This window comes from Triturus cristatus, chromosome 9 (assembly GCF_964204655.1).
Source record: "Triturus cristatus chromosome 9, aTriCri1.1, whole genome shotgun sequence".
Classification (NCBI taxonomy): domain Eukaryota; kingdom Metazoa; phylum Chordata; class Amphibia; order Caudata; family Salamandridae; genus Triturus; species Triturus cristatus.
In genome coordinates, this window is record NC_140592.1 from 1,232,655,232 (window position 1) to 1,232,671,316 (window position 16,085).

General features: G+C 48.4%; 1 protein-coding gene across 8 annotated transcripts in view; it reads left to right on the forward strand.

The window, feature by feature from the left end:
• Positions 1 to 16,085, forward strand: part of RASGRP1 (RAS guanyl releasing protein 1) — a 326,343-nt gene that overhangs the window by 285,543 nt on the left and 24,715 nt on the right. For all 8 annotated transcript variants that reach the window (XR_014968959.1, XR_014968958.1, XR_014968960.1 and 5 more), the window contains 2 exons: positions 22 to 102; positions 11,880 to 11,984. Coding sequence is in view for 4 of the 8 variants with exons in the window: in XM_085627323.1 (XP_085483449.1) it covers positions 22 to 102; positions 11,880 to 11,984 (186 nt within the window). In the remaining 4 variants the exon portion in view is untranslated. The remainder of the gene's footprint in view (positions 1 to 21; positions 103 to 11,879; positions 11,985 to 16,085) is intronic.

The following is a 16,085-nucleotide window of genomic DNA, read 5'->3' on the forward strand; positions in this document are numbered from 1 at the left end:
TCCTCCTGTTGTCTTTTCCAGCTCTCTCTCGACCTGTACTACACCGAGGATGAAATCTACGAGCTGTCTTACGCCCGGGAGCCGCGGAACCACAGGGTGCCGGTGAGCGTCATCTGCGTCTTGTTTGTGTTCATGCAGAGGTCTTCTGTCCCACTCACGCACAGTAGAGTTGTACCTCCTTGTGACACTACAGTATCATACATGAAGTCCGTGCGGCTCTTGGCTGGCTCATGGCTCTCAGGGCGCTATACTCTGTAATCCGCATCCTTTGTGAAAGAGAGCCACCACACATGAAGCTGTAAGCACCCCCTGGCCCCATCCATGCACCTAAGGGTGGTATATTGTCTAACCAGCATAATTTGTGACAGAGCACTGTCCGACATGACTCTGTAGGCACCTCCTGGCCCGTCCATGCACCGGAGGACAGTATCTTTTTTTAACTGCGTCCTTTATGACTGAGCGCTGTCACACACGATGCTGTGGCTCCTTTTGGCCCCGTCCATGCACGGAAGGACAGTATATTGTTTAACAGCATCTTTATGACAGAGCGCTAATGCACATAAAGCTGTAGGTACCCCCTGCCTCATCACACTTCTAAGGACTGTATTCTGTTTACTCAGCGTCCTTTATGACAGAGCGCTGTCACACCTGAAGCGGTTGGCTCCTCCCAGTAATTAAGGTCTGTATATTGTTTAACAGCATCTCTGTGACAGAACGGTAATGCACATGAAACAGTAGGTACCTCCTTTAGGTGCAAGCACAGGGCCGTGAATTATCTACAGCTTCAACAGTGATATTGCTGTGTCATAACAGACACTGATAAAACAATATACACCCTTTAGGTGCATGGATGGACCAAAAGGTACCTATAGCTTCATGTGTGATCGCGTTCTGTCATTAAGGACACTATTAAACAATATACGCCCTTTGATGGATGCACAGAGCCGGGAGGTCCTTGTGATACTGCTGTGTCATAATGGACACTGATAAAACAATATACACCCTTTAGGTGCATGGATGGACCAAAAGGTACCTATAGCTTCATGTGTGATCGCGTTCTGTCATTAAGGACACTATTAAACATTATACAACCCTTATGTAGATGCACGGGGCAGTAGGTGCTTACAGCTTCATGTGTGATAGCACTGTGTCATAAAAGACCCGATTAAACAATATACAGTCTTTATGTACTGTACATGCAAGGGGCTGGGAGCTACCTAGAGCTAAATGTGTGATAACGCTGTGTCATAATGGACACTGATTAAACAATATATACAGTTTTGTTGCCTGCACGGGCCGGGAGGTACCTACAGCTACAGGTGCAATAACGCTGTCATAATGGACACTTATTAAACCATATACGACCTTTAGGTGCACGCACGAGCCGGAAGGTACCTACAGCTACATGTGTGATAAGGCTGTGTGATAATGGGAACTGACTAAAAAATATAGACCCTTCAGGCGCATGCACGGGGCCAGGATGTACCTACAGCTATATGTGTGATAACGCTGTGTCATAATGGACACTGATTAAACAATCTACACCCTTTAGGTGCATGCAAGGTTTAGGGTGGATAAGGGTATTTGGGTGGCACGGGTATCTTTAGGGTTTAGGGTGGATAAGAGTATTTGGATGACATGGGTATTTTTAGGGTTTAGGGTGGGTGAGGGAATTTGGGTGGCAAGCGTTTTTGGGTGGCAAGGGTGTTAGGGTTTAAGGTGGGTAAGGGTATTAGGTTCGCAAGGGTACTTTTAGGGTTTAAGCTTGGTAAGGGTATTTGGGTGGCAAGGGCATTTTTAGGGTTGAGAGTGTGTGAGGGTATTTGGGTGGCAAGGGTATTTTTAGGGTTGAGAGTGTGTGAGGGTATTTGGGTGGCAAGGGTATTTTTAGGGTTGAGTGTGTGTAAGGGTATTGGGGTGGCAAGGGTATTTTTAGGGTTGAGAGTGTGTAAGGGTATTTGGGTGGCAAGGGTATTTTAGGGTGGGTAAGGGTATTTGGGTGGCAAGGATATTTTTATGACTTGCGTCCTAAAGGCATATGTTGTTAAAGCATATGCATGGTAATGGATGTGTGGTAAAGACATGCATGGTAATGGCACGCGTGGCGCTATCACATCTGAAGCTGTAAGCACCTTCTGGCCCCAAAAGTGCACCTAAAGGGTGTATGTTGTTTAATCAGTGTCCATGATGGCGTAGCGCTAGCACACCTGAAGCTGTAAGTACCTCTCGGCCCCTGCATGCATCAAAAGGGTGTATAGTGTTTTATCAGTGTCCATTATGAGCGAGCACCATCACATCTGAAGCTGTAGGCACCCCCTGGCCCCCTGCATGCCCCAAAAGGGTGTATAGTGTTTTATCGGAGTCCATTATGGGAGAGCACCATCCCATCTGAAGCTGTAGGTATCTCCTGGCTCATTCATGACTATATAGTTGGGGAGAGGATGTGGTCCGTCGGCTAGACTGCCGACTTTGGTGCTGGAAACCAGGGTTCGAGCCTCGGGGTCGCGTCCACATCCTGTGATTCTGGGAAAATCACTTCATCTCCCCGTGCCTGAATGTGCAATGTAAATACGGTGCTCAGGTAAAGCGCTCCAATACCTTTGGGTTGAGTTTGTGCTATATAATTATGCAAATAAAAAAATAAAAAGTTAAATAAAAGACCTCTATGACAGTGCTCCCTATACATATACCCCGGGTGCGAAATGGCGCTCCTTATGCACTACAATATTATTTGTGTTGTAATAATTTACCATTATGACCATTCACTATCAGATATGTTGCCTCGTGTACCTCCTAGCCCTGCAGCTCACAGTTGTATGATTTGAAATCAGCATCCTTTATGACAGGGTGCTTTCTCACACATGCACAACAGGTGCGCCCTGGCCGTGCTCATGAACCATAGTGATGTATATTTTGTAAATGGCGCCCCTTAGCACAGTGTGCTGTCACACATGCACCCCAGGTGCCTCCTGGCCATGTCCATGAACACAGTGGTGTATATATTGTAAGTGGTGCCCCTTAGCACAGCCGGATTAGTGCTCCTGAGGCGGAAGCCGGGAGTTTGGTTTTTAAAAATTGTTTTAACATTGCTTTAAACATTACTGTTGATAATTGTGTCACCTCTCCTACCTGGATTCTTTTTCACCGCACAGCCGACTGAAGCGCTGTCACGGTGATAGCCACCATTGACAGAGAAGCCCTCGAGCCTGGCCACGCCCCCTGACGCTCGGCCACGCCCCCCCGTCACACTATATAAAGCGCGCTAACCCCTTAACGCATCTTAGTGCCGGATTAGTACTCCTGAGGCGGAAGCCGGGAGTTTGGTTTTTAAAAATCGTTTTAACATTGCTTTAAACATTACTGTTGATAATTGTGTCACCTCTCCTACCTGGATACTTTTTTACCGCACAGCCAACTGAAGCGCTGTCACGGTGATTGCCGCCATTGACAGAGAAGCCCTCGAGCCTGGCCACGCCCCCTGACACTCGGCCACGCCCCCCGTCACACTATATAAAGCGCGCTAACCCCTTAACGCGTCTTAGTGCCGGATTAGTGCTCCTGAGGCGGAAGCCGGGAGTTTGGTTTTTAAAAATCGTTTTTAACATTGCTTTAAACATTACTGTTGATAATTGTGTCACTTCTCCTACCTGGATACTTTTTCACCGCACAGCCGACTGAAGCGCTGTCACGGTGATTGCCGCCATTGACAGAGAAGCCCTCGAGCCTGGCCACGCCCCCTGACGCTCGGCCACGGCCCCCCGTCGCACTATATAAAGCGCGCTAACCCCTTAACGCGTCTTAGTGCCGGATTAGTGCTACTGAGGCGGAAGCCGGGAGTTTGCTTTTTAAAAATCGTTTTAACATTGTTTTAAACATTACTGTTGATAATTGTGTCACCTCTCCTACCTGGATACTTTTTCACCGCACAGCCGACTGAAGCGCTGTCACGGTGATTGCCGCCATTGACAGAAAAGCCCTCGAGCCTGGCCACGCCCCCTGACGCTCGGCCACGCCCCCCGTCGCACTATATAAAGCGCGCTAACCCCTTAACGCGTCTTAGTGCCGGATTAGTGCTCCTGAGGCGGAAGCCGGGAGTTTGGTTTTTAAAAATCGTTTTTAACATTGCTTTAAACATTACTGTTGATAATTGTGTCACCTCTCCTACCTGGATACTTTTTCACCGCACAGCCGACTGAAGCGCTGTCACGGCGATTGCCGCCATTGACAGAAAAGCCCTCGAGCCTGGCCACGCCCCCTGACGCTCGGCCACGCCCCCGTCACACTATATAAAGCGCGCTAACCCCTTAACGCGTCTTAGTGCCGGATTAGTGCTCCTGAGGCGGAAGCCGGGAGTTTGGTTTTTAAAAATCGTTTTTAACATTGCTTTAAACATTACTGTTGATAATTGTGTCACTTCTCCTACCTGGATACTTTTTTCACCGCACAGCCGACTGAAGCGCTGTCACGGTGATTGCCGCCATTGACAGAGAAGCCCTCGAGCCTGGCCACGCCCCCTGACGCTCGGCCACACACCCCTCCCTCTTCCTCAAATGGGATGGTTTCCTCGGCCGCGCAGCGGGCGCGCCAAAGGCGCGCCAAAGGCAAGCCCGTCTGCGCCCGTCCGCGAACGACCGGGGACAGGGGCCACCTCCCCCGGTCCCTCCCAAATGCGCAGGAAATACCTGAGCGCAGGTACCTTACTCTCTCTACGACCACCTCTCAAACCCAGCTGTGGTCAATCCCACCATCCTCTGGACCTTCCCAACTGTTGTTTATACTGTAAGACCAGGTTTAACACCCCTCAACAGAATAATGAGGTACAGAGTTACACTATGCTTCTTTTAAACTGCAGATCACTTATAAAGCATAGAACGGAAATCTCGCTAATGATAGATGCTGTCTTATTAACTGAAACCTGGCTTACTCCTGATTCCGAACCAGACCTGATACAAGCACTTCCCCCCGGCTATCAAATTTCTCGCAGGGACCGTTTACAAGCGAAAGGTGGAGGACTTGCAATCATCCATAAATCTCTCTATCAGTCTAACTGCACTTTGGACCCCTTCCCAGACTGTGAAAGCATGTCTTTTTCTCTTAAATTTTCCCCCAACAACAGCTTCACAGGAACACTTATCTACCGCCCCCCAGGTCCTCTGAAACAATTTCACACTACACTACCCTACTTAGCAGCGGAATCAGTTTTGTCCCCCTCCAATTTTACCTTGCTGGGCGACTTTAATATTCATTTTGATAACAATGCAGACAGCACCACAAATGACCTTATTGCAAATCTAGCTGCTGTACAACTGGAGCAATTAGTTCAAACTCCTACTCATAACAAAGGACATTTGCTGGACCCGGTATTTAGCAACTGTGACAATCTCAGGGTAGGTCCAATCACCCCCCTCCCATGGACGGACCACTTTCTTATCCCTCTCATCTGGTCCATACAGAAATCTACTCCCTGTATCCCTCGTCCACGCAAAATGAGAAACTGGTCCAGGCTTCCACGAGAACAGTGGGCCAGGTCCCTGTCAGCCTCAAGACCCTCCTTCTCTCAGAATCCCTCGAAAGATAACAAGGAATTCGATAACTGGATTCGGAAATCCATCGACTACATACTCCCTATTCGCAAAGTCACCTTAAAGAGACCTCGGGAAACAGCCCCTTGGTACACAGACGAACTTAGAAGTAAAAAACGAAAGTGGCGTCTGGGGTTTGATACCTTAGATAAAGTCAAGTACAGGGAAGTCATTAAAGCCTATCAAACTGAAATAAAAACGGCACAGTCCTCCTATTTTTGTGTCAAAATTATGAAAGCCAGGTCCAAACCGAGAGAGATCTTTCAAATAGTCAAGAGCCTTACTAAGCTCCCCCTCCCTGCAGTCCCAAATGATGACCCCATCTTGCGCTGTAATGAATTTGCGGAGTTTTTCTACCAGAAAATAAACAACATTTACGGAACATTTACAGCTTCATCCCTTGAATCTCCCAGGGCTGAACATCAGTGCCCCGCTAAGGCGGAAAGTCAGCAACAAATTATGCTGGATCATTTCCCCCTATTGGACCTGGAATCCCTAGAATATACTACACTTCTTGTAAAGTCAGGGTCCCCAAATGACCCAGCTCCACCCCACATCATGACTACCGCCAGTGAGGTGATTCTTCCTACTCTCTTGGAGCTGCTTAATAACTCCCTGATAAAGGGTAGTGTGCCTCCAGCCTGGAAGCAAGCCATGGTACGAGGACTCCTGAAAAAACCTAACCTAGACCCCACCAATTACAATAACTACCGACCCATCTCTCTTCTGCCCTGGGTAAGCAAGATTCTTGAGAGACACATTAATTTCCATCTCACAATGTTCCTCGAATCTAGCAACCTACTTGACGCCTCACAGACAGGATTCCGCCCCAAACATGGGACGGAGACTGCCTTGTTAACTGTGGTGGAAGAAACGAGACAGATCTTGGATCGAGGGGGATCAGTGGCAGTGATCCTTCTCGATCTGAGCGCCGCGTTCGACACAGTAAGTCACAAAACCCTGCTGGGCCGACTGTGCGACCTAGGAATAACGGGAGAGGCCTTGGCCTGGTTAGAATCCTTTCTTAGTGAAAGGACCTTCCAAGTTTTTGACGGAGATTTTATCTCCGCAAGTAAGCCTTTGGACTGTGGGGTACCACAGGGCTCATCATTAAGCCCTACGCTGTTTAATGTATACATGAGACCGCTGGCTGAGATCGTCCGTCCTTTCGGCATTAAGATCGTCCCTTATGCGGACGATACTCAGCTAGTGGTCTCTCTTGCACAGAAAAACAGAGGGTCAGCACAAGCCAACCTAACGTCCTGTATGGAAGAGGTTAGGAGATGGATGATGGCATCCTCTCTCAAACTTAACGGCGACAAGACCGAGCTTATGGTGCTTGGCCCCCCAGTCTTGCCTACTATTGATCACCTATGGCCCACTACCTTAGGCCCACCCCCCAGTCCGAAAGATAACATCAAGAGCCTGGGGGTGTGGCTTGACAAGTCCCTAACCCTTAATATCCAAGCCACAAAAATTTCTGCTACCTGCTTCGGGATTATCAGGATGCTGAGAAAAATCTTGCCATGTCTGCCGTTCGAAGCCAAACAAATAGTTATTCAAGGCCTCATTCAATCCAGGCTGGACTTTAACAACGCCCTCTATTTAGGGGCTCCGGAATACGTGCTGCAAAAACTCCAGCGCACCCAGAACTGCGCTGCACGCACGTTGCTACAGATTCCACGTAGAACATCAACAGCGCCCGGTTTGAGGACCTTACACTGGCTCCCTGTTAGGGAGAGAGTCAAATTTAAAGCCATGTGTATCTCCCACCAATCCTACTGGAGAACCGGGCCAAAAATCAATCACTCCCTGCTCTCCCCCTACTCCCCCAGTAGACATCTCCGATCTACTCATGCATTTCTGGCAGTAATACCCCGGATCAAGAGGTCAAGAGCAGGAGGAAGATCCTTCACATTCAATGCTGCTAAGATGTGGAATTCCCTCCCTCCACACCTTAGGTCAAACCCCAACTTGTCATCCTTCCGTAGGGAGCTTAAAACGTTCCTTTTTAATAACTGCTAGCCCCATGTGTTTCTCCTCAAAGCACTATCCTCTCTATCAGCGCCTGGACGCCTCAGGGCAGCAGTCGCGCTTAATAAAACCCCCTTTCATTTCATTTCATTTCACATGCACCCCAGGTGCCTCCTGGCCATGTCCATGACCACAGTGGTGTATATTTTGTAAATGGCGCCCCTTAGCACAGCGTGCTGTCACACATGCACCCCAGGTGCCTCCTGGCCATGTCCATGAACACAGTGGTGTATATTTTGTAAATGGCGCTCCTTAGCACAGCGTGCTGTCACACATGCACCCCAGGTGCCTCCTGGCCATGTCCATGAACACACTGGTGTATATTTTGTAAATGGCGCCCCTTAGCACAGCGTGCTGTCACACATGCACCCCAGGTGCCTCCTGGCCATGTCCATGAACACAGTGGTGTTTATTTTGTAAATGGCGCCCCTTAGCACAGCGTGCTGTCACACATGCACCTCAGGTGCGCCCTGGCCGTGCTCATGAACCATAGTGATGTATATTTTGTAAATGGCGCCCCTTAGCACAGCGTGCTGTCACACATGCACCCCAGGTGCCTCCTGGCCTTGTCCATGAACACAGTGGTGTATATTTAGCAAATTGTGCTCTTAAGACAGACTGAGTGCTGTCGCACATTTACCCCCGGTATCTCTGGTGTATATTTTGCAATCTGTGCCCTTAAAACAAACCAAGCGCTGACACATGTCCAATCCAAGTCCCACCGGGCCATGCTCCTGAACACAGTGGTGTATATTTCGTAATACGTGCTCTTGAAACAGAGCTCTGACACACATGTAACCCAGGTGTTTCCTGTCCCTGCTCCTGAACACAATGGTGTATATTTTCTAATCCGTGCTCTAAAACAGAACGCTGTCACACATGTGTAACCCAAGTCCCAAATGACCATGATCCTGAACACAGTGGTGTATATTTTGCAATTGCCCCTTTATGGCAGAGCACCCTCACACTCGAAGCTGGTGGTGCCTCTCACCCATCCATGCTTCACAGGCCTGTAAGTTCTGTAGCCACCATCCATGCATCCCAGGCCTGCAAGTTCTGTAGCCAGTGTCCTTTATGACAAAGAGCCATCACACATGTAGCACCAAGTACCTCTATGCCACCACACATGTAGCATCATGCACCTCTACGCCACCACACATGTAGCATCAACTACCCCTACGCCACCACACAAGTAGCACCAAGTACCCCTACGCCACCACACAAGTAGCACCAAGTACCCCTACGCCACCACACATGTAGCACCATAAACCTCTACGCCACCACACATGTAGCACCAAGTACCTCTACGCCACCACACATCTAGCACCATGCACCTCTACGCCACCACACATGTAGCACCAAGTACCTCTACACCACCACACATGTAGCACCAAGTACCTCTACGCCACCACACATGTAGCACCAAGTACCTCTACGCCACCACACATGTAGCACTATGCACCTCTACACCACCAAACATGTAGCACCAAGTACCTCTACACCACCACACATGTGGCACCATGCATCTCTATGCCATCACACATGTAGCACCAAATACCTCTACGCCATCCACATGTAGCACCAAGCACCTCTATGCCATCACACATGTAGCACCAAGCACCTCTATGCCATCACACATGTAGCACCAAGCACCTCTACACCATCACACATGTAGCACCAAGCGCCTCTACACCATCACACATGTAGCAACAAGCGCCTCTACACCATCACACATGTAGCACCAAGTGCCTCTACACCATCACACATGTAGCAACAAGCGCCTTTACGCCATCACACATGGGGCACCAAGCGCCTCTACGCCATCACACATGTAGCAACAAGAGCCTACACTATCACACATGTAGCACCAAGCGCCTCTACGCCATCACACATGTAGAAACAAGCGCCTACACCATCACACATGTAGCACCAAGCACCTCTACGCCATCACACATGTAGCACCAAGCACCTCTACGCCATCACACATGTAGCACCAAGCACCTCTACGCCATCACACATGTAGCACCATGCTCCTCTACGCCACCACACATGTAGCACCAAGCGCCTCTACGCCATCACACATGTAGCACCAAGCGCCTCTACACCATCACACATGTAGCACCAAGCACCTCTACGCCATCACACATGTAGCACCAAGCACCTCTACGCCATCACACATGTAGCACCAAGCGCCTCTACGCCATCACACATGTAGCACCAAGCGCCTCTACACCATCACACATGTAGCAACAAGCACCTCTACACCATCACACATGTAGCAACAAGCGTCTCTACGCCATCGCACATGTAGCACCAAGCGCCTCTACGCCATCGCACATGTAGCACCAAGCGCCTCTACGCCATCGCACATGTAGCACCAAGCGCCTCTACGCCATCGCACATGTGGCACCATGCACCTCTATGCCATCACACATGTAGCACCAAGCGCCTCTACACCATCACACATGTAGCACCAAGCACCTCTACGCCATCACAGATGTAGCACCAAGCGCCTCTACACCATCACACATGTAGCACCAAGCGCCTCTACGCCATCACACATGTAGCACCATGCACCTCTACGCCACCACACATGTAGCACCAAACTCCTCTATGCCATCACACATAAGCACCAAGCACCTCTACACCATCACACATGTAGCACCAAGCGCCTCTACGCCGTGATCATGCAGTAGAGATCGGTACATTTTGTAATGTGCGTCCATTTTGATCTAGTCTATTACACATGCATTAAAATGTCACGTGTCCTGTCACTAATCCTGTATTTCAGTGTGATTGTTGATTTTAATCATTCTGACTAAACAAGTTTTTATAACAACAACTTCTAAAAGAAATATGCCCTTCGACAAGTCATGCCGCTGCGAAATAGGATGAAGCGCCCCTCACTTGGGCGCAGGTCACCTCACAAACATACCAAAGCCACGTCCCGGCCACATCCACTTTGAGTCACCAAAAACCAGAGGATTCAAAAGTGACATCCCGAATCCTTTGACAGCCAATGGCATCACACCGTTGATCCCTCATCCCAAACTTAGCACCCCAATAGCCTCTTACTTGTTGCTGTGTGACGTGGGGTAGGGCAAGTAGAGAAGACTATGGAAACTAAAGAAAACCCCAGGTTTCATGGCCTCTGAGATGAGAGGCAGTAAGGGCCACTGGTACCAAAGATGAAGCCAGGAGTTGAAGCTGCCACCCCTACCTGACGTCCCTGGCAGAGCAAGGGCCACTGGAAAATGGGAGGAGGGCTGCATCACCGGAGATAAGTTGCCTGAATGCCTTTTGCTGTGCAATGAGGTCATTGCATCCACATATGATGCAATGGAGTTTGATAAATGACAAGCGGGGCCACAGCACCATTACTTATAGATACTGGTGCCACATGGTGAAATCAGAGGGGCTTTACCCCAATATTAGCTCCTGTTCGATCCTGGAGTGTGTTCTGTTGTTTTTTGACTTAGGGAATATAATATTTGTGAAAATTCCACCAGTGGATTCACCTCTGATGTGAACATTTCCTTCAGAAAATATCCAGAACATTCAGCTTATATTCCCATTCACCACTTGGATTGCCTACCAAATCAAGCATTGGAAATGTTAATAGGTGTGTGTCTGATCTGAAAACACATGCAGTGTTTGCACCTTAGAGCAAAACACGTGGGAGTGCGCTAGCAGCATCGGTTAGAGAGGAATAGAACAGTAAAGTAGTTCCACGAGGAGTTCAATGCGAGCACTCGACTGGAGGTGGAAGGATCCATCCAAACAGCCTATAGCATTAGATGAAAGATTAATACTCAACTGGGCTGAGTCAAGAGGTGGGTGACAACCCTCAAGCCAATGAATGAAAGAGGCTGGCTGAACAAAGCCAAAAATTAAAAGGGGCGGACCCAAATGCAACATAATCTATATAGTGAACAATAGGTCTTCATAGTAGTCACACTGTCAAACCAGATCAAAAAACGAGAAGGCAAATTAAATTAAATACTCATGTTAAGTGCTACAGAAAAAATGAGCAAGTACTTGCACTGAATGATAGAATTATGTGGGTCGCAAAGGTTACAGAGTTGTCAGGGAGGAAGAAAGAACAACAGTTGATGCCAGGGACTGAATTTGGATCCTTTAAAATCAATTCACTCAAGAAGTTCCTCTACAGGTTCGCAGTGACAGCAGGAATCTAACAGATGAGCAAAGTGTGTTTCAAAGCAGGTCATCTCTGATAATTGTCTCCTGTTTATTTCCACTCAGCCCTTGACGCCTTCCAAGCCACCAGTGGTTGCAGACTGGGCTTCAGGAGTCGCCCCGAAACCAGACCCCAAAACCATCAGCAAGCATGTGCAGCGAATGGTGGATGTGAGTATGGAGAAGATCGCGGGAACACAGGATTACATATAAATGATTTTGTAAAACAATATAACAGCCTCCGGGTCGATCACACGCCCTCAAGCTCACCTCCTAAAGCTCAAAGGCAGGTCAAACCTAATGCAATGTACGCCTTGAATTGACATTTCTCTTTATCTACATTCTTTTCAAGCACTTTGATGTTTTAGAAAGTCTGTTTTAATACCATCAGTACTTCCTGGTATTGGGAGTTGTGAAACCTCTGCAGCAAAATACTTTTATTGGGGTAACTTGTTTCAGCTAGTTACAAAATTGCTGGAGATATCTCTCCTTGCACAAAACTACTGGCAAGATTAGTCACCTTGACTTGTGCAGTAAATGTCTGGATTCCCCATGTTAGTCCATCTGAAAAGAGGAAGTTACTGCAGCAGCAGAGAGAGTGAGATTAGTCGCAAAGTGCTGTGGCGCGAGTCATTGTCATGAGTGCAAGAGAGTCAAAGCGAAACATGACGCACTTCATCAGCGCCAACAGGATATCTGGCCATGGGGGATGTTTGAGTCAGAGCAACTGGGACCAGGTATTCAGAGCCACAGTAAGTAATGACTTACTGAATACATAATACAAGTATACACAACCTTGCACCTAGAGATGTAACTATGGCCCCTAAAAGTCAACTCTGCTGCTTGTTTTAATATTTCTGAACAGTTTTGGTGGTAGTACATTCCTCTAGGAATGTTAGATTTACTATCATAAGTACACATTGTGAGAGAGAACAGCACATTGGAACCCTGCAAAAATGCAAAGATTATAACTGGAGAAATACACAACTGCCTTAATCGAGATTCAAATCTCTTTAGGTGCAAGTCATTTGTCGACCTTGCTATATACTAGCTTGGAACAACCGAGATGTGTTTTGGAAAGTATAAACATCGTATTGAATTAACCAGCACTTGGTACCTTCTACTGACTACACTGCAGTAACTCCAACTATGCTGGAGAGCCTCGTAAGGAGAATAAGTAACTAATTGTATTGTATTGTATAGTGCATTTATATAGCGCAACTATCACCCAACCGGTATCCTGGCGCTCAGAGACAAAGATGGTAGGAACGTATTGAGTAGTCAGTTCAGCTAAACAAGGGGTTGCTGTCTGTTCAAGGCGAATAACCAAGTCTTGAGGCCTCTTCTAAACCCCATCAAGGATCCGGCCTGCCTCAAGTCCTGGGGGATCTTGTTCCAGAGACGTGTGGCTGCCGTGCTAAAAGCCCTGCCTCCCATCCTAGCTAATTTGATTTTAGCGATGGAGGCTAGGCCTTGACTGGATGATCGAAGAGGTCTTTTAGGTTCATACCATGAGAAGCGCTCTCGCAGAGGAAGCGGCCCAGTATTGTGTAGGGCCTTATAGACCAGGACCAGGGATTTAAAATTAATTCTGTCTTTTACAGGCAGCCAATGCAGATCCCTCAGTGCCTGTTGCACAGAGGAATCGCGCTGTTGATTCAGTGCCAATTTGGCTGCCATAGACTGGATTCGTTGTAACCCCTGCACAATGTATTGGGGAGCACCCAAATACAAGGAGTTACAATAATCCAGTCTACTCAGGATTACACTCTGGACCACTAAAGGCCTCGCCAGGTAAGAGTGGGAGAATTTGGCGGAGGGCTCTCAGCAAGGAGAGACAGGTGCTGATGGTTTTGTTGGCCTGAGTTTGCATCTGGAGGTTCTCATCTACCATGACCCCCAGATTGCGGACCGTTTTAGCAGCTTCTATAGGGATATCCTCTGGTCGGAGCCTGAACTCACCCAGAAGAGGGTTAGGTATTCTGGCAGCATGACATAGCAGCAGCTCCGTTTTCTCGGCGTTCAGCTGCAGGGAATTGGTTTTTAGCCAGTCTATGACCAGCCCCATGCATTCCTGAAAGGAAATTATGGGTACCGAATCTTCACCTTCAAGGGAAAACAACAATTGAATGTCGTCCGCATAGTTAACCACTTTGATCCCGAAAGATTTTATAATGGGGATCAGTGGACTTAGGTATACATTAAAAAGGATCGGGCTGATTGCCGAGCCCTGGGGTACACCGTAGCGGACCAGGGGGAGGTGAAGGGAGTCATCATGACTGCCTGCTGCCGGCCCTCTAAATAGGAGCGCATCCATTCCAGGGCGCTTCCCTTGACCCCTAGTTCTGTCAGTCTTGACAACAGTACACCATGGCTGACCGTGTCGAACGCGGCCGACATGTCTAACAGCACTAGTACTGAAGACTTTCCTTTGTCGGCTCGCATACGAAGTTCGTCCATTACCGTTGTCAAGGCAGTTTCCGTTCCATGTCCCGGTCGAAAACCAAACTGGTCACTGTCCAGCAGTTGATTCTCTTCCAGATAGTTAGACAGGGATTTACTAACCACCTTTTCCAGAATCTTGATTGGAAAAGGCAGTAGAGAAATGGGACGGAAATTAACGGGTAGCTTAGGGTCCAGAGAAGGCTTTTTCAACAAGGGGGTGACTATCGCCCGTTTCCAACAGTCTGGTACTGTTCCCTCATTCAAGGATTGGCAACAAATATGCCAGAGGTCAGGAAATAGACTACGGCCAGACTCCTTCCAGATTTTATGAGGAAGGGGGTCGAGAGGCGAGCCAGATGAAATTTGCTGAGCTATAATACCAAAGGCCTCCTCTGTGGGGGGTGGAAAGCAGATCAGAGAGGTGTCTGTCCTAACGGCCTCACTGATGGGCATCATATCCATTAAACTGCAGTCAAGTCCGCCTACGATTTTAGTGACCTTGTCAGTAAAGAAGGAGGCGACCTCATTACACAGGTTCTGCGATGGCTGGATTCTGTTGGCCAGGCAGCCAGAGTTGCCAAGATCTCTGACAATACTGAAGAGAGCCTTGGAGCTATTGGATGCCTGTAGGATGGAGCTTGCGTAGAATTGTGCCTTGGCCTCCTTAATTGCCTGTTTATATTGAGCTTGAATTGATTTTAAGGCTATTTTGTCAGATTCTTGGTAGGTCCTACGCCACCTTCTCTCAGACTGCCGGCGGGCTAAACGCAGCCCTCTCAGCTCCTCATTGAACCAGGGGGCCGAGGGTGTACTTCTGATCTTAAGCTTTTTCCTGGGGAAATGCTCTTCCAGAATGATGTTAATAGAGTTACTGTATCTGGTGTAACTTTCCTCAACAGCCTCCCCAGGTTTAAGTATGGTCTGACAATGAGATAGGAGGGAGGGGCTTAGTTTGGAGAGTTTCGCCCAGCCTCTCCCCCACCGATAGGTGGTTGAGTTATTTCCCGTCAGCTTATTTCTTGGCAAGGTTATCCTGAACTGAATTAAAAAATGATCAGTCCAGTTCATTGGCACTATGCTGAGTACCTCTGTTTCAGATTGCTTAGCGAAGACTAGATCCAGAGTATTACCTCCCTAGTGATTAGGCTTTTGAATAATCTGCTGCAGACCACAGTTCTCGCAAGTTTGACTCAGGGCCTTCAGGTGGCTCCCTAGGTTCCCTGTGTCCCACAGATTAAAGTCTCCGAGGAGCAGCAGTCTGGAGTGTGAAAGAGCCAAGGTGGTAATGGTGACTAGTAGGGTCTGATAATGACAATCCATGCCCGGAGGCCTATAGCAGACCATGCCCGACAGCACCTTCCCCTTGGGCTCCTGTAAGGTGAAACCCAGGAGTTCAAACCCTGCTATGGCATTTATCGTCCAAGGGACGCAGTCCCATTTGTCTTTAAAGATTATCCCTACCCCTCCTCCTCTCCCCGTCAGGCGTGGCTTTTGAAGAATTTTATAGCCTACTGGGCATGCAAGTCAGGGGTGATCCAGGTTTCCGTAATAAACAGTAGGTCCAGATCTCGGTCCTCAAGCAGGTCGTGGATCTCCTGATAGAGTTTTATCATTGATCTACTGTTGACCAACCCACAGATTAGCGCCTGCGGAGGAACCCCTAACTTCCTCTTACCGATATTAAGTAGGGCGTCCCTGGAGTAGTGGAGACGGGCTAAAACAAATTGGGCAGCATTTGTGGCGCTCGGCGCGGACGGGCGCAGACGGGCTTGCCTCTGGCGCGCCTCCGGCGCGCCCGCTGCCCACTTGCATTCCCCCGTTAAATAG